At 39.4% G+C, this 18,302-nt stretch overlaps 2 protein-coding genes across 4 annotated transcripts in view; both read right to left on the minus strand.

The window, feature by feature from the left end:
* MCUB (mitochondrial calcium uniporter dominant negative subunit beta) overlaps window positions 1-1,373 on the minus strand; it is a 44,996-nt gene extending 43,623 nt beyond the window's left edge. The window contains exon 1 of the mRNA XM_054633094.2: window positions 1,012-1,373. Within this exon, the coding sequence (XP_054489069.2) occupies window positions 1,012-1,110 (99 nt within the window). The 5' untranslated portion in view covers window positions 1,111-1,373. The remainder of the gene's footprint in view (window positions 1-1,011) is intronic.
* Window positions 1,374-11,774: 10,401 nt separating this feature from the next.
* SEC24B (SEC24 homolog B, COPII component) overlaps window positions 11,775-18,302 on the minus strand; it is a 46,285-nt gene continuing 39,757 nt past the window's right edge. For all 3 annotated transcript variants that reach the window (XM_054633965.2, XM_054633964.2, XM_077177162.1), the window contains 4 exons: window positions 17,774-17,878; window positions 16,621-16,713; window positions 14,854-14,957; window positions 11,775-13,666 (listed from right to left, as the gene is read on the minus strand). In XM_054633965.2, the coding sequence (XP_054489940.1) occupies window positions 13,552-13,666; window positions 14,854-14,957; window positions 16,621-16,713; window positions 17,774-17,878 (417 nt within the window). In that variant the 3' untranslated portion in view covers window positions 11,775-13,551. The remainder of the gene's footprint in view (window positions 13,667-14,853; window positions 14,958-16,620; window positions 16,714-17,773; window positions 17,879-18,302) is intronic.

An 18,302-nucleotide genomic window follows, 5' to 3' on the forward strand; every position in this document is an offset into this window, starting at 1 on the left:
AGGTGTTTTCAGCACCCCCTGCTAAGACCTCAGAAGATTAAGGAGGCTAAGTCAAATATTTATCTTAAATTCCCTACTTAGATGTCCTCGTATACAGCCATGAGAAAGCAAAGAAGGGCTATTCGCATTAAGTGATGTGGGGCAAATTAATGCAATGGAATTTTTTAATAGGCTTTTCGAATAGTTTGAGAAAAAAAAATATTGGGGAAAAGTAGAAAGTTCATTTCGTACAACTCCACTCCACCCACTGCCGCAGGTTTTGAGACACAGGCTTTGAGGGTTGTGGAAGCTGCTCAGTAAGAAGCGCCAGCTCGCCCTGGACTTCCTTCTGTCACACACACCCACACCCCAGCAACTTCCTTGCTATGGGAGGGCCCCGGACACAGGGACGGGTTCTGTCCTGTTCCATCACAGCAGTATTTCCAGACATACACACGGCATATCTATTGTTAAGAACTTTTAAAAAAGAATTGAACTGCCTCCTCTCCCAGCAATTAGGAGTCGCTCAGGACTCTTAATATCACACCACGCGCCAGCAGATCTTTAAACCCATCGTGCGTCTGTTTGCCTTTATTGTTCCTAATCACAGAACTCTGGGACTTCTGAAAGCCCGGAGAAGCTCAAGGCAGGAGGACTTCAGCACTTCACCCACAGGGCAGCAGCACCGCGACAGCCCGCAAGCGAAACTTTTGTGCACTGGCGTTTTACTCCTCGCTGTTTACAGAGCAGCCCGTGAGTCACCCGGGGCAGAGCCCCCGGCTCCTGCCGCCCGTGAGTCACCGCGCCCCGCCGGGCACGGCCCGGGGCGAGCAGGGGGAGCGCTGGAGCCCCGGAGCCCGAGGGGCCCCAGCCCGGCCGGGGGAACACCTGCCCCAGGTCCCCAAGTTCCGTCCCCCTGCGCCCCCGCCGCACCCCGGGGCAGAGGCGGGCGAGGCGCCAGCAGCCGTGAGGGGCAATTCCGCCTCTTCCCGCCTCTGTTCCGCGGGGATCCTCGCCCGCTCCCCGTCTTACCTGAGGCGCCGAGGGCGGCGAGCAGCCATCCCGCCTGCCCAGCAGCCCCGGGAGCTGCCGCCTGCCGCTGCGCAGCGCCCTGCCCAGCCCCGCCAGCATGGTCCCACACCTCCGCCTGCTCCTGCCCCGGCGGGCTCCGGCCCCTGCGGCCTGAGCCTCGGGCCGGGCAGCGCCGCTGCCGCGCTGGGCGTGGGCGAACCCGAGCGCAGGGAGGGAGGGCGGCTCCGCTGGCGGCCGGGGCGGTGTGTGCGCCTTCCCTCGGCCCCTTCCCGCCCGCCGCCGGAGGGGCCGGGCCGGGCTGTGCCGCTCCCGCCGTCCCGCGGCTCGGGCGGTCCCCGGCGGCGGCGATGCGCTGCTGCCCCGCCGGGAGCTGCTCTCGGCCCGCCGTGCCCAGCGCACCGCCCTTTGCTCACAGGTGCTGGCACCCCTCCTCCGCGTCGTTCTTCTTATAACTGAAACAGGTTTTCTATTAAAAAATACTGAAATGGGCATTAATGCCTGTCTTACCAGAACATATGGCTCTTCTGTCGCCGAGTATTGCCTTTTTTATTTTTTTCGAGGAACGGGACTACCCGCTGCTCCTGGGTCTCAGTGAAATAAACACATTCAGGTGCCACAGAAACGAACAGCAAAGCAACGGAGCACGCTCTCGTAGTTAGTTTCTGTCAGAGTTTTGTTTACAGCAGTAGAGCAATTAGCAAGGCTCAGTGTTTTCCTATTCAGTCATTTGTTGGCTATCACCTCCATGCCCGCAAGCACAGGTTTTCGTGTTCAGTACAAACTGCTGAAGCACATTGGACCCTCGGCACTGCATCAGGGAAACGTACCGGGAAGCTTTGTTGTATTCCTCTGCTTTCTCCACCCTTGATGGTGTTCCTCCAAAGCAATGCTGCACAAAACAAAACTTTCCCTGAGGATGAGGAAAGGATCTTAGAAAATGGGCTGCGGTAGAGCTGAAAGTGTCACCGTCGTGGAAAAACTCTGCAACTGCACCCTTGATGGCTCAAGGGGACTAAATAAGTCCCCACTTGCGTTCATCTTCTGAGCTCTGGAACAGAAACTTCCAACAGCTCAGACCTGAGGTCACGTAGACATTCACTCACATTTCAGGGCCACTGTGATCTATTAAAATGAATGTGATCCCAGGAAACATTAGAAGAGCAGCTGTGCTCTTAGCAGGCAGTGACTCCCAAAGGCATCAATTTGTGATACAATCACTATTGGTATTTACTGTAGCAAAAATTATCTGTTTTTTTATTTTTTAGTAATTTCCCTTTACAAAACTAAGAGTTAATTTCTCAACCTTATGTACCTTATTACATAATTTATATTAGGATCCATAAAGTTCCCAAAGGTGAAATAAGGATTAAATTGTTAGCTATATTAATTCAAGATGTAATATTTATGGTTTTATCAAGCAAAGGTAATTAGGCCATGGCAACTGGCTTTCTTTTTTTTTATTTTTTAATACTTCTACCACATAATGATGGGTTTATCAAAGTTATTTTCTTTGGAGAGGAAAAACAATGTCAGCACTAGAAGACATAATTTAATTTTGGTTATTGTTCAATGCTGTATTTATTTTTTGTACTTTTGTTTAAAATGTTGATAAGGAACAAAGAAGCACTGATGCTCACAGCAACTTGTGGATGTTAACTTATGGAGCGGACTGGGAACCAAGGCTTATGTTTTTATATACAGGCAGGAGAATTAAGAGAATATTAGTTTTAAATAAGACTTTGATGCTTTGAAAAGCCTATCCTAAATTTACTTTTCACACCTGTGCAAGTGTCTCATGAGGCAACTCCTGCTTTTCTGGCTAAGCAACATGTTTTGTGTCTTACAGTTTCCACTGTAAATACTCCCTGTTCACTGTAACTTACTTGGGTTTTTTAAAACTATATCTCAAAATGCATTTTCTTGTAGTTCAGGTCTAAATTAATGTCATATACAACCAACACTTGACAAAGAAAACTTTACATAAAATTATCATTGTATTTATCTGTTCATAGCCAGTGAATACCATACAAATAAAAATTGCTGTGAAACATCACTGTGGGCACAGACACCATTAAAATCCCTATACAATGGAGTGAAAGGCAATGTTTCTTGAGTGTAACTGCTAAAACAGGGCCTCAGCCTGGAGCGTGTTCAAGTGGGATAACTTTTAGAATGACTTGCTAGTTCCCAAATTTTTGCCTGTTCCCCTCTCCCCCCGATGCTTACAGTAGTTGGTAACAAGAAGTTAAATTATATTAACCTGCAACTATCTTTAAAGGAGTTTTCTTGTTCTGTGAGGTGCAGATTCATCTCTTCTCTTCTGGTATCTATGTGCTCTGCCTATAAGAAGCAGCACTTCAAGGGAAGTGACTTAGGCATGCACAGCATCAGGGTTCTCTTCATACCACGCAGAGCACATAACTGACCTCAGATCCAATAAGAAAATTACCAGGAAAGCAAGCAGATTATTACAGACTCAAGACTTATGTTTCAAGTTATATTCTCAGGGATAATTTTTAAAGACAAAGCTGTTAACTAAAAGCCAGAGGGAGTTCTAGGGAAGCCTGAAGCTAAGGGGGAATAAGAGGGACGCTGGTGCTTCCAAGTGGAGAGGAGTCTGTCTTGTAAGTTTCATAAATTTCAAAATAAACTTTAAGATACGACAGAAGGACACAAATAACCTTCTGAATTAAAAAAAAAGTTTTTCCTGTGCCAAATAGCAAGCCAAGAAGAGAGTCCTAACATGCCTCACCAACTGGATTGTCAGAAACACATGCCTGCAAGAGCAGAGATCTCCACCCTCACCACAGGGAGGAACGTGACTGAAGGTGATGTGCATTATATTTCAAATATATACAGAAAGAAAAGGCACACAGACTAATTACAGGGTGATCTCCTTCATTAGCCAGCTACAGAAGTCCAATGACAAATTGGATCAGGACCCCAATTACAGGATGATGTTCCCACCACTCACTGAAACAAATATGATCAGATATAACTTCAGCCATGATTACAGGGAAGCCAGAGCCCTTTTCCTTATCCTCTGGCTTGTTTTGTTCATCACAGTTCTTAAAATGCTTCTGTTTTTTGTTCATGGGTACTTTTCCAGAGCTGGTGGGTAAGGGAGAGATAGCAGAAAAAAATCTGATGACAAGACTTAAAAGTCCCCCAACAATACCAAACCCACAGCAGAAAGTTTGAAGCTCTCCCTCTAAGGCAGTTCTATTCTATTCTATTCTATTCTATTCTATTCTATTCTATTCTATTCTATTCTATTCTATTCTATTCTATTCTATTCTATCCTATTCTCCTTCAGTGAGCAGGATTCAGCATACTCCCAGGACAAACTTTTCCAATGCCTCTTACTTGAAAACCAACAGCTACAGGTTTTTCTTTTCAACTCTGGCACAATACAGTTCAAAACAGAACATGTAGTGACATAGAATAAAATCCTGAGATACCATCCAAACAACAACATGTCTATACTCAGATTTATCCTGCATAAAGTTGCTGCAAAATCTTTCCTCTTCAGCAGCAAATATGAGGTAAGATCTCAAGCCTTGCTTGCAGAACTCCATGTAAGGTCTTTACAAGTCATTAGTAAACAGCCTGAATTTCTCCAAAAGTCTCAAGACTGAAACCCAAACTCCTGTATTTTCATAAAGAGGGGGGCACTTCTGGACATGGTACCACCAATGTGCCATTCAGTGTAAAGACAAGACTTTTTCACCAGGGGAAAATTATGTTCTCTCCCATGGCACAGAGCAAAGAATCTCTCTTCAAGGTATAAAAGAAGAGTTCATTGCAAAACATTACTGTGGCCAGTATTAATATACTAGTCCTCCTGCTCTATTAAAGAAAGAGTGAGATGAGACCTATCACCGCCCAGCATAGAACACAAACAAAAGGTCTGTATTTTTTATAGAGCAGGGGATCATGCCAGTAAGATTTCCTAAATAAACTGCTGGAAGGCATGATATCACATAGGAAAATACCTGGGCTCCAGTTACAGAGAGAAATTCTTACTCAAGGCAGAAGTGCTTAGAAGTGAAGGCTCATAAAATACACTTTTATTACAGAGTTGCCAGGCTGTCTAAATAGTACTGGAGTATTAAGTCAGTACAGCAGAGACCCAAGTCACAATTAAAGGGAGATGGCATCATTTGCAATCATAGCTTTTTCCTCCCTCTTCTGAGTATTTTTACTGTGTGTCCCCTTTTATTTAGACTTTCTGCTATGCTTCCTCTGGCTTGTAAATGTATCTTTGAAGTGGTTGCATGGCTGTGGATGGAGGGAGCTGGTGGGATAGTGGGGAGATAGGGCAGAACGTCCCCTTTGGCTGCCACTGCAGAGGGAAATCAGCCTAATCTGCCTCAGGAGCCACAGCTCCAGGAAGAAACACACAACAAACATGCCAGAAAGATATGGGTGGAGATCTCCCATTTCGAGTTTCAGCTCTGGAGCCATTCCAGGCCCAGCTTGTGCTCAAGGCATCTGTCATCAGACAGCAGCAGCACGATGGAAAAGTTCAGCTGTTTCCTTTTCCCTGGCTAAACTGCAAAGCAGAGCTTTGGCTGTTTCCAGGCCCGGCTCCTTCTGCACCAGTGCCACAGAGACAGAGCTCAAGTCTTTAGCTTGGCACCTGCAGTATCAAAGAGATCACAGAAAGTGGTTTTCCCCACTCAGGCAGCCTTAATGACCTACACTACACCTGAAGACTGATGGCTTAAAACGTGAGAACAGGCAAATTTAATGTCATCAGTGCTGGATAGGAAACAACAACTGTTCAGAATAGAGCACAATCCTTGTGGTTAGGGCTCCTCAGTGAAACCTCTGCCTAAGCATTCCATGCTAGGAACTGGGAGTGGTAATAGCTATGCACAGGTCGACACACACCACTCAAATACACGGAACATGGAAGCATGGGGAAAAAGGGGAACTGAAAGAAACACTTCACAGTCCAAACCTGCAAATAGCAGTAACAAATGACTCCTCAAAGTAAACATTCATTATACCAGAGAAAGTAATGCACAGCCACAGCAGCATTTTCTTTTTGTTAGTTTGCATTAAGTCTTTTCACACTAATCATTACAAATGACCACCAGAGCTGAGCTCAAACTCCAGAAGTCACAAGCATTTTCAGTCTGAAAATTCTGACATCCTGTTTTATGCAAATACTCAGGGATCTGAGTATCCACTCCAAGCCCCATCCCTTCCCAGGACATTGAACTCCATCTGCCTGTTCTGCAGAGCATATTTGTGCAATTGTTTCAAGGGTTTTTGTAGTAATATTCTTGTTTGGTTAACAGTCCTCCCTCCCTTCAACGTGGTATAATGTTGTCTACCCTGTTAACTGTTTTAGGCTGAGGAAGAAAGGCTGCCAGAAGCATAGCAATGTGTTTGAGAGAAGGCTGACTCCTAAGATATTTTACATTTGATTCACGTAAAATTCACAAGCTGAAGCTGAAGGACATTCCTAGAAGTTCTAACTCCTGCTTCAAGAGGTCTTGCAGTCACACCTGGACCTTTTCCTTTTCTACAACATGCAGTTTCTACACATACCTACAAGATTTCAGTAACTTACAGGGTTTCTTTTAAGGAAAGTGCTAAATTTTGAAGGAGCTGAAAAAGTCTTTCTCCAGTTTTAGTAAACTGCCACTGAGGAGGGCTGAGAGTTCACAGGTTTCTATTTTGGGGGGTGATTTTTGGTTGGTTTCTTGGTCTTTTTTTTTTTTTTTTTTTTGGTTGGGTTATTTTTTGGTTTGGTTTGGGGGTGTTTTTGTTGTTGTTAGGTTGGGGTTTTTTGTTTTAAATTTCTCCATGAAGCTAACACAGAACTTAACTTATTTCTTATAACACAAGCATACTTGCTTATTTAAAGACAACAGTATTACTGGTTAACCAAGTTTGTGGTATAAAAATTCAGGATGAAAAAGAGTAGAAAAGGGAAAAGGCTGGTGATACCCACCTTCATGTAAATCAGTTCATGCAATTTGTGATAGCTTGCATAGTAACCAGGCACTTATGTCAAGTATAATCCTAAGAGGTGGTGTGGAAGGACAAATGAACATGCCATCAGAAATTTAAACACACTGAGAAACTGAAAGCCACAGAAGGCAAATTAAGTAGAAGACCTAAGAGGGTACTAAAGAAAGAAAACTATAGAGTAGCTTGCTACCTCCTGTTGTCCCCAGTTCAGGAAGCTACAGAACATTTGGAATCTTTCAGAAAAAAGGAAAAATTATAATTTTCTCCACAAGTAATTATATTGCAGAACCACCCATTAGAAGAAATTACTCAGTCTAAGGTCAACAATACTCGGTTACTCTGATAAGCAAAACTGCTGACAGGGTTTTACATATGCAGCTGATCAGGTGGAGATGCATCTCAGGGTAGGAGAACTCACACACGAGGGATTTCTCATGTTTCACCCCGACCATCGGATACCAGTCACTCCTACAGGAGACAGGATGCTGGGGCAGGCGGATGGGCAGTGCTGCTTGGTGATCCAGCTGCAGCCTGACACGGCTGGAGCAGCTGCCAGACCCGTCAGGCTGCTTTTCCCAGGGCTGTGTCCCTCCTGCAGACCCGATCCCGCCGCACTGCTGGAGATGCCAGAGTCCACCTTGCACAGGCAGTTTCCACTCTTCCTCCAGGAACTTCAAAAGTTCCAAAACATGTTTGGAAGGCTGAAAGATTTCATGCTTGCTCTCCAAGAATAAATTACACTTTCATGTACGTGGTTTAGTAATTTGAAATAATGGCTTGGATGAGGGAAAAGGGAATACTTGCAAACTCAAATGGCTTTTTATTTTGAATGAACATATAAGGCACTGTGAAATACAGCCAGATTGTAAGAAATGCCTAAACATCACCGGGATAGGGAAGCACCAATCTTTCTGCGTGTGCTCAGTAAGCTGGATGAGGACATCCAGCACATATACCAGTGATTCCAGTTTTACTTCTGGCCTCTCTTAAGCTCTACTTCAGATAATGAAGGCATCATATTCTGCTGCTGAAAAGAGCTGAAAGAATTCCTTAGCTACAGATGACTTCTGTATGTTTTATTCCTTTTTTTTTCCTTTCCCTTCACCATTAGGTCATCAGGTAGTTTTTAGTAGAATTTTGTATTCATTGAAGCTGAGACTTGAAGCCTGCAGAACTTTTTGAAAGCATTGTATCTAAAGAAGTTACTAAAAGAAGAAAGTATTTTCCTAAATATTACTTTCTCCACCCAAATGATGATCTAACATGAAATAATTTGTTAATTTTTAAAATATATTTTCAAACAATATGAGAATAACATTTCCTTTGGTTAGCAGATTACCAAGATGGCTAATTATCACCAACTATTTCTCATACTTGAGGATTTTTATGCCAATAAACACTTTACTCGAGAATTCCACAAGGCCAAAGTTTCCCCTTTGCAAGTGGAAACTTTCTACTCACATTGATAAAAGAAGTATTACACTTCTTGCTAATCAAACAGTATTTCCTTCCAACACTCTTGACCTTTGTAAAATTGACACTATTCTTTTAATGGTAGCATGATTAAGGGTGTAATTGGAGATCTGTATTTGATGATGCCTCTAGGGCAGGGTTCTCTTAACATCTGAAAAAAATAAAATAAAAGCCTCAAATGTAGCTTTAAGTAAATAAAAACCAGAAAATCACAAAGGTAAACAGGTGCAAGAAAATGAAATTTTAATCCTTTCTCGTTTAAAAAAAATATTTAATAGGTTGTGAAATACTTGCAGGAGTTCTGCCACTTCCCCTATTTATCTTCTGCAGAAGTGTGCACAGACTGAAATCCTGTGCATGACTGGTACAGCTAATTAGGCAGCTCCTTTTGCTAAGGTCTGCCAAAGGAAAGTAAGAAGAAATTCTGTGTAATATCTACTTTTTCCTAGTTATCAAAACTGTAAAGGAAAAGATATCAAAGGCCCTGCAAGTGGATTGAAGCATAAAATGAAGAAAGACCTATTATGTAGTTATTTGAATTGTCATTGTTGTTGCAATAATCTTTTACATGATGGTAATCATGTGAGAATTCTCTTGATACACTCCAAAAAGCAGAAATGCCTTTGGATTTTTCCATTGACAAGAATCATCAGTATCTCATGAGGAAAAATAAAATATTCTCAAAAGAGACTTCAATCCCAGTTTTTTGCAAAAGCTGTAACCACACTTTTCCAGATTCCTGAATTTGAATATGACATAACATCAGTTTAAGTAAAGACATGGAAGACTGCTAGAAATTGTTTTCTTTTTTTTTAATTCTAGAGGCTGAGAGATAAAGAAATTGCATCAATAAATCATTACAGTTTGCCCATTTCCTTTAAAATTCCCAACACAAGTCTACCAAAGATCCTGGTATGCTAAAAATCAGAAGTATTTGCGATTCTAATTATATTCTACCTCCTTTATGGAAAGCTGAGATACAACAGGGATGTAAAACCCTCTCACACTTTTTTAGAACTGAATAAACTACCAGAAAATACTATATAAAAATTTAACATGTATTAAAATATAAAAAACTGCTTTTAAACAGAACATAATTTAAGCAATTTTTACATAGTAACAGATACATATTTGGAGTATTGCATCAGTTCATTGCCAGCTAAGCCTCAGACCTCCCCATTCCCCACACTGGCTACTGAATTTCTGCAGGGTTACATCCTGCCTGCAGAGACAAATACAGTCCAAAACTTCCAACTGCAGAAAGCAGTGACTGAGGTTTTAATTAGTTCCTCATTTATCCACTTGTGTCCCATACCTTGAAATTTCATAATAAAATTCTTAAAATCTACCTGGTGTGAAAAAACTTGACTCCACATTTAGTATTATTGAAGAGCTCTTGGCTCTCAGGATTACAAACAACTGATTTTGGCTTTTTACGAACACCAGCCATGACAAAACCATCTTTTCAGTATCTGACACAATTTACAGAAAGCCAAGGCAAAACAAAATTACCTGCCCCGGTCATCTTTTCTTCACTGCCACGAGAAGAGCTACGCCAAGATTAATAAATAGATTTCTAATAAGCTTAAGAACAAAATAAAGAATTGAGTTCAATAACACTTCTTAGGGAGCTGCATCACATGTCCTACCATTGTAAGAGCTTCATGGGCTCTAATTTCTCCCACAAGAACTTCCATACTGCTTCCTAGGTAAAAGACATATAAGATGTTGCATTGTAAACATGAAAGGGATCCCCACTGTCAGTATTTAAAATATTGAACATTTGAACTGACCACCCAAAGTGACTTACTTAGCTGGGGCTGGGAAACATCTTCCCTGGGAAATCTTAAATTTCTAATGAAACAGATATGCTTTATATTATGCAGTGTGGAAGACACTTAGGGAAAAGTTCCATTCCTAGAACGGCTAGAGAGCTACTTTGGGCAGTTCAGCATTTTATTAAAGCAGATACAAAAGTATATCTTTTATCTCTTCTCCCAAACCTTCCTTAAGTAGGCAATAAGCCTTGTTGAGCTTCACAGTACTTCCCCTGGTGGGATTAATCTTCAATCTGTATCTTCTGCTACAGTGGCGAGATCCAAGCCACTGTAAGAGAAATTGTCTGAGTTGGAAGGGACCAAGGCTTATCTGGTCTGACACCCCTCCTCAAGCAGGCTCATCCCAAGACACATGGCACAGGATTGCATCCAGATCCAGATGGCTTTTGAATTTTTTCCAGTAAAGGAGACTCACCAGCCACTCTGGGCAATCTGTTCCAGTGCTCAGCCACCTGCACAGTAAAGAAGTTCTTCCTCATGCTCAGGTGGAACTTTCTGTGCATCAGTTTCTGCCTGGTGCCTCTTGTCCTACTGCTGTGCATCACTGAGCAGAGCCTGGCTCCATCCCCTTCACACCTTCCCTTCAGATGCTTATAAACACTGAAGTCCCCTCTCTGTTGTCTCTTCTCAAGGCTGAACAGACCCAGCTCCCTCAGCCTTTCCTTTTGAGAGATGCTCCAGTCCCCTCATCGCCCTTGTGGCCTCTGCTGGACCTGCCCCAGGAGCTCCATGTCCCTCTTGTGCTGAGGAGCCCAGAACTGGACACAGCACTCCAGATGTGCCTCACCAGGGCTGGGCAGAAGGGCAGGATCACATCCCTCAACCTGCTGGCAACGCTCTTCCCAATGCACCCCAGGATGCCATTGGCCTTCTTGGTCACAAGGACACCACCAGGCTCATGGAAGGCTTGCTGTGTACCAGGACACCCCGGTCCTTCTCAGAGAGATACTCTTGCCATGCCTACAGATACTCTATTGATCAAAAGACTGAAACCAGTACCCTGAATCCTGAGATATTTCAAATTCAAGGTATTTCCATGAGACTATCTTGTTAAAAATTTAAACCAAAAATCAGTCAGAATGGAGATATGCTCTATAATTAATAAAAAAAATAACTATATTCTCTGTGCTGTGTAATAATTTTACTGAACAAATAGCTCTAAAGATGTATTTTTCATAATTTTTATATACAAAAACTATACTAGAAGAATAAAGCTTTAAGAAATGATTTTACAGAATATGTTGCAATTAATCATGGCATAATGTGTTCCCAGATATCAACACCAAACTCACAAATCAGAAGCATCTTCATGGAGCATTTGAAATGTTAACATGCTCTTCTCATCTTCACAAGTACAAATGATTTTTAAGATGCCCCACTCTTCAGCAGCACTTAGCTTTCACCCAATGCACATTACTTTACAAACAAGCACTGAAATCCTGAAGGTCTGATTTCGGGACAACATTCAGCATTGCCTCAGATGTTTATTACATGATAAATTAATTTACTAAATGGAAAGTTTCTCTTATGTAATTCTTTGGGTAACTTAAACACATTTAGTTAAGGACAACACACAAATATAAGGTATCTTCTCCAAACAATGAGTTTGTGCTAACATGCAGAGTAACACTACTGGCGCAATTTAACTGTTGTAGCTTTTAAAGCATTTGCAAACCATAGCTAGTACATCTTCTCCTTGAATATTTGATTCAGGGGCTATAGCAGTTAAAATACAATGTTAGCATTTTCAAGGCTACATTAAATTAAAATGTAATCATACTAATCATAATTTACTTTTTTGTACCTAATTATTCCATTTTAGTCACATTTCATTAAACCAAACAGATAAAGTTCAGAAAACTAAGTATGATTGATTGTGCTTTATGAATTAATTCTAATGTGTCTCTAAAAAAAAGGCCGAAGAAAACCATCCCAAATTCAGCAAACTGAAAAAATCTGTCATTAATCTATTAAAAAGCCCAAACCCTTGAGTTACCAAAACATTAACAAGAAAAAAGTTTCTGAAATATGCAAGTGTGATTACATTTTGAATTTTGTCATTTTAAAGCCTTTACTTTCACTGATGTAATGTAATTAATTTTTACATCCCTTCTTGTTCTTCCTTAGATCACAGCAGAATTCAAATCTACAAGTGTGAGTGATTACCCACACTTACTCTAAATGGCAGACAACACAAGTTACAGAAACCTGGACCAAGACTACAGCAGTTATAGAATGCAAAACAAGGTTAACAGATATGCCTTCTTTAGGATAATACATTAGAAGGGGTTTAGGAACTCTGTATCAAAACTCATTTCAGGTTATGTGGTGTTTTCTCCTCCCTTCCACAGGTCTGTGAAGTAAGGTGGTAAACATGTTTTCTTCAATATTCAGTTTGGTAAGAGTTTAGCGGGAAAATGATTATAGTTGCATAAATATAAAACCACATGATAAAGCAAAATATTTTAATTAGTAAGCCAATCATAAATAAATTCACCTAAAATTAACAGAAGCAGCAGCTATATTCCTTCTACATTGATACTTTTATCATGTTTGAATAGTCAACTTCATTGTCTAGCCTGGGACAGAACAATTCATCATCATCGAGCACTCAACAATTCTGCACAATGAGCTAGGTCTTTTTTTAGTTACATTTTTTACATTTTCTTTACAAATGTAATACCTATGTACATTATATATTTTATTTCTACAATTGATTTACTTTACTGAAACTCTACAACTTTCACAGGGAATTTGCTGAAGTCTTTAGCAAGTATGAACCATTCCTTTTAAAAAGAAATTCATATAAACAACCAACATACATCACTGCCCTTTGACATCTCTGTTAAGGATTTGGATCTGGAAAGGCTACTATAACAAATGTAAGAAAAAAGGCTTTACCTAATTGTACATTTTGTTAAGAAATATCATCCCACATAGCTACATAAATTCACCAGCTTGCAATAAACAGAGCACCATACTGCTGCACAACTGGAAACGTGTACAAACCAATTTTAAAGTTTACTAGTGAAACAGCTTCATCACTTGTAGCACTTTTAGACTGAAGGAAATCTGCAAAATTCTTTTGGAAATGTATACTCCTTTAGCTGTAGAGCTTCCAAAACAGTGCTGGTCACTGTATATTGTGAAGAACAAGCATCCACCTCTGTAACTTCCCATATGGTTCTCTTGGCCCATGCTTCTGTCTGAAGTCAGACTTTTTCCTCTACCTCTTCCTTGGTCACTTACAAATCTGCTGTTGAATATTAAGTAGGAATTCATAATACGAGAAAGCTGCTTCTGTCCGATCCTCAATTAAATGCTGAAAAAAATCTGTTTTGGCAGGGTTCTCATCTCTGAAAGAAGAAGGGAAGGTACTGAGCAAAATCAAACTTTGAGCAAAAGAATCCACTGCAAATTCAGAAGGATAAGTTCTAATAAATTGCTGACTGTCTGTCATTTGGAATATAAATTCAGTCCAAAGAGATTACAATTGCAAATAATCCAAAATCTAGAAAAATGACTTGAAGTTTGCAATACACTATCAAACAACAGAATCTTTTGAAGTATATGAAATGGTAGAAAATCAGGTGAAATACAGCACTTAGAATATCTTGTAGAAACACAAAAAAGGAAATTTAAAAATTATTTTGTTTTTGAAGCTAACAAATATGCTGGTGGCAATTAAAAAAATGCAAAAACTACATCTCTGTTTACATGTAATCTCAATCCCCTCCCCAGACTTTCTTCCTTATCAACAGAATAGAAAAGGTAACATGTCAAAGACCTGGTATCCAAAATTGTTGCCCCATAAAAATTTGCTGGGACACAGCCCTGTCTTTCACTGCTGTGCAGCATGCAGCAAAGCTCTCCTACTTATTATGGCCTATCAGAAATTCCTACAACTCAAGCAGCAGCTGCAATGCCAACAGCTCAAGACCTTCAGTCCTATATTTCAGTATCATTTCTCTGAGCAAGTCATCATACTCTCTAAAAAGTGATCTCCTGCCCAGCTCAGTAAAACAAGTACTCTGCAAGTGAAATGTAATCTCAAGTATAAACATTTTATAGAATTTAAATCTCCTTAAGCAAGACATAGCTTGAAAAGGCTTCAGAACTTGGCTCATCTATCAGCTGCTGTCCTGTAGATCTCAGTAAGAAATACATCCAATTATTAAACCATCTACTGACAACTGACTTTACTTGAATCTTTTTTATACACATATAATCAAATTATAAAAGCTATACTAGAAACTAAACTGGTTAACACCATTGATCATGAGGACATCCACTGAGGTTTAATATATTCCTAATGAATATATGCAATTAATTCCTACCCATAAAACTATGAGCAACTGAATTTGCACTAGATTCAAAGAAAACCTTTCTCACTAGATAGTTTTATAAACAGCATTTTATCAGTTGGGAAGGTGATGTTATTCAGTTTCTTCCAAGACAGACACACTCACTTTTTGTAAGTCTTAATTAGAAATTATAAATACAAGTTGCTAGTAACAACTCAGTGCATAACAGAAATACTTACTTTATTACTTGAAGAACTGGACTTAAAGGTCTACTGTCTCTAAGCCAAGATATAAAAGATCGTGTCCTTTCTGAAGAAGGTGCATCCACCTCAGGAAGCTGTGTCTGGTTGAAGGTAATTGAAAGAAACCATCACCTTTTATTATTGAAACTATTTTAAAAAAACAGATCCTGAAAGCTGTAACATAACTCAAGCCACAATCTCTGTTAAGAAGTTACAAACCATGATTTTACATACACAGATTTTTTTTTCAGCTTAAAGGACAATACTTCATAGTATCTGTGGTGCACTGCTATCTAGGAAGGAGTACATCTTTAACTTCTAAACATCTTTAACTTTTAAAAACACAGTTTAGTTTATTGTGTTTTAAGTGTAAGAGATTTTAGATAGCAAAGTCTTCTTTTCAAAATGCTGCTTTTGCAGTCTTCTTGCCTGTATCTTCTGTCAATCAAATTTCTACACGTTGCACTTTGCATCACTGAAGAAACAAGAAGTAAAATCTGAATTTTATGTAAATATCAATGGAAAGATGCTACTGGACTACTTGGCTAGGGAATGAGCTGAAAAAATAGATTTAAAAGGGTTAAGGAATTCACTCAGATAAATGTATCACCTCTTCAGCCAATACAACACTTAAAGACAATTAACGTGACCTAAAGGAATTTATTTCAGTTAAAGTAGTTCCACTGCTACCTTTGTAGAATGAGGGCATAACTTAAAAGCAAAGATAACTTTATGTAAGTTTTTTTCTCATTTTCATCATAACAGATGCTATATAACCATAAAAAAATTATCATCCTTCCTTTATCTAAGTTCCTCTCAAAAACTCTATTAACCAGCTGGTCATAGGGGACAGTTCTAAATTGCTGATACATGCAAAATACAAAACTCTGAACAAGCAGTCCAGTGTTATAGGTAGTCTTATAACTTACCACTCTTAACCTGTTCTTGTTACTTTCCTTCTTGATACTACGCAACTGTAAGCAGAAAACAGCTACCTATGTGTTTCTATGCTATCATTTTTGGTACTATTTGGATATAACCATTTGATTCTGAACTTTCCTAGAGTGTCTTAAAAGGGTCCATCATCCTTGTTGATATTATGGAATCACTACTAACTGAAGAGGAGACTTCTCTTTAATTGCTGTTTCACACACTACACAACAGGTACAGGTTATAACATAAAAACCCCTCCATCAAAACACACATCCGAGGAGGGGTCTGTGATGTTCTAAGAGCTGAAAGTTTCTCTTTTTACCACTGAGTCAAGGCTTGAAATCTTGAATGAGTAAAACTTAACTCATACCGTTACTTACAGGTCTGTTGTGTCATACCACAGATTTGGTATCTTATCAGGTTCAGAGAACACAAGCCTTCTGAAAACTATGTTATCAATGAACTAACTCTAATCTTAATTATTAACACATCTGAATAGGTAATTTTTGTATTCATCCTGTGAAATTACTTCCTATTCTTGTGAATGCACATGTACTTCCACCGAAATATTAAAAGCAGTTATGTTATAGAGCAACTGTTTGGCATTTCATGAATGATGAAATTTACATGTTTACATTCTTTCCTTGAAAATATCTGATAACTTCTATCTGGCTCCTATGAAGCGGACAAGAGGTTAGAAGGTACCTAATTAGGAAAAACCCCAACCTAACTCATAGTTATATAATTAAAAACTGAAAATGCAGAAATAAATAGATTAAATGCACATTCCAAGTGTAAGCAGTTTACAGGTCAGCTCATTAAAATGCCTACCATTTTCTGTGGCACTGATGCATAATTCGGGTATCCAAGGACATCTTTTATGAAGTTGTTATCACAGTTTTTTCCAATCCAAAGGTAAAAAATCTGTAAGGTGTCAGAATCAGTTTTAGAAAAGGCCCTGCATACATTTTAGAGAAATAGGCAAGTGGGGATGCAATAGGAATAATCCCAGAATAGTAAATTCCATGCAAATTAAGCACTTGAATGTTCCAGTTGTAATTCATACATACATGTCTATATTCATAAGTAAGTGTGTAAATAATCAGTACCTTTGAAAAACTTAGAGTAAGGTCATTAAATATAAAAAATATGTATAGGTAGAATTCAAATACTGAAAAAATGATGTTGCAGGGCACATTTATAATGGAACAGTCAATGCAGTAACTTCCCATGTTACCTCCTTAAATGAAACCCCTCAAATTATCTGAAGTCACACCACTCTGTTGGTTACTGCACTCTGGTTTCCCAATCTAAACAAGCTGTAGCAAAGCACCAATTATAAAAGCTTATTGTAGTAATTATTTCAGAGGTTGGAGACAAAAGCTGGTTTTACATTGACACTCAGCCCTGAAGTGATTCAAGGTTAAAAGAACCTTCTAGACTGCCACTGGGTAGCATGCTTTATCCAATGGAGTGTGTTTTAGTGCAATTTCGAGGAATGCCTTTAAATAAAATCTGTAGATACAGTTTGTCTCCAATTCCCTCTCACTTGCAACTCTTACATAACACAGGCCACAAATCATAAACCCACTCTTTGTGCATATCTGAGAACATTCCTGCATCAAGTGTTTTGCTAAATCCTTTAGTATGTGCAATTTAAAAGCCATTAAAAGAAATTCTGGAAAATAAAAATACATTAATTCCATAAAAAAAAGTCATTGTGTGAACTCTTGATATATTTTGACCAGTATTGCATGAAAAAAATCAACCTCTAGAGCCTCAAGGATAAATATAGCCTCAGATCAAAATATGAAAGCTTTTCACTGGAACACAGATTACTGTCAGGTTACCTGGAATGCTGATTCACAACACTGTTTTTGCTGAAAGATGACTGGTTTTAATAACACAGCAGGCACTGCTTTTTGGTCTTCTTTTTCTCCTTAGGAAATTTTTTTAAAAAGGAATGTGTAAAATTTTAACTTACTGAACCACAATCCATAAGAAAAGCTCCTTCTCTTGTCAACTTCTCTGCAGACAACTTCTGAAGGGGTGGCTGAGGAACAACTCTGTCATTTACATGTATTGTACTCTGCAACAAAAACCCAATACTCAATAACACTAGAATTTTACCCTTAAAGGAAAACAAAACAGGAAAAACACTGATAATCTCTAGCAAAATTCTGAGGATTCTCATATAACAAAATACTATGTTAAGCCTAAAATGATTATGTACATCAAACAGTTCTATAATGTTACTTATTCTGAGGGCTACCTTAATACCTAAAAAATAATAATGCAGGTTAATTTAAGACACTTATGTAACATTTTTGATGGTACACATGTCAGAATTTCAAAATAATTACTACTAGTGACTAAAGTTTTCTACAAACAACCTCTGGGTTTTTCCCACTGCATTCAATTTCACTAGAAATGTTGCAAGAGCAGAAAACCATAAAATTCTACTCCCTGTAAGGAAGGGTTCCATGTATTATTGCATTCAATTAACAGGAAGT

This window comes from Agelaius phoeniceus, chromosome 4 (genome assembly GCF_051311805.1).
Source record: "Agelaius phoeniceus isolate bAgePho1 chromosome 4, bAgePho1.hap1, whole genome shotgun sequence".
NCBI lineage: Eukaryota > Metazoa > Chordata > Aves > Passeriformes > Icteridae > Agelaius > Agelaius phoeniceus.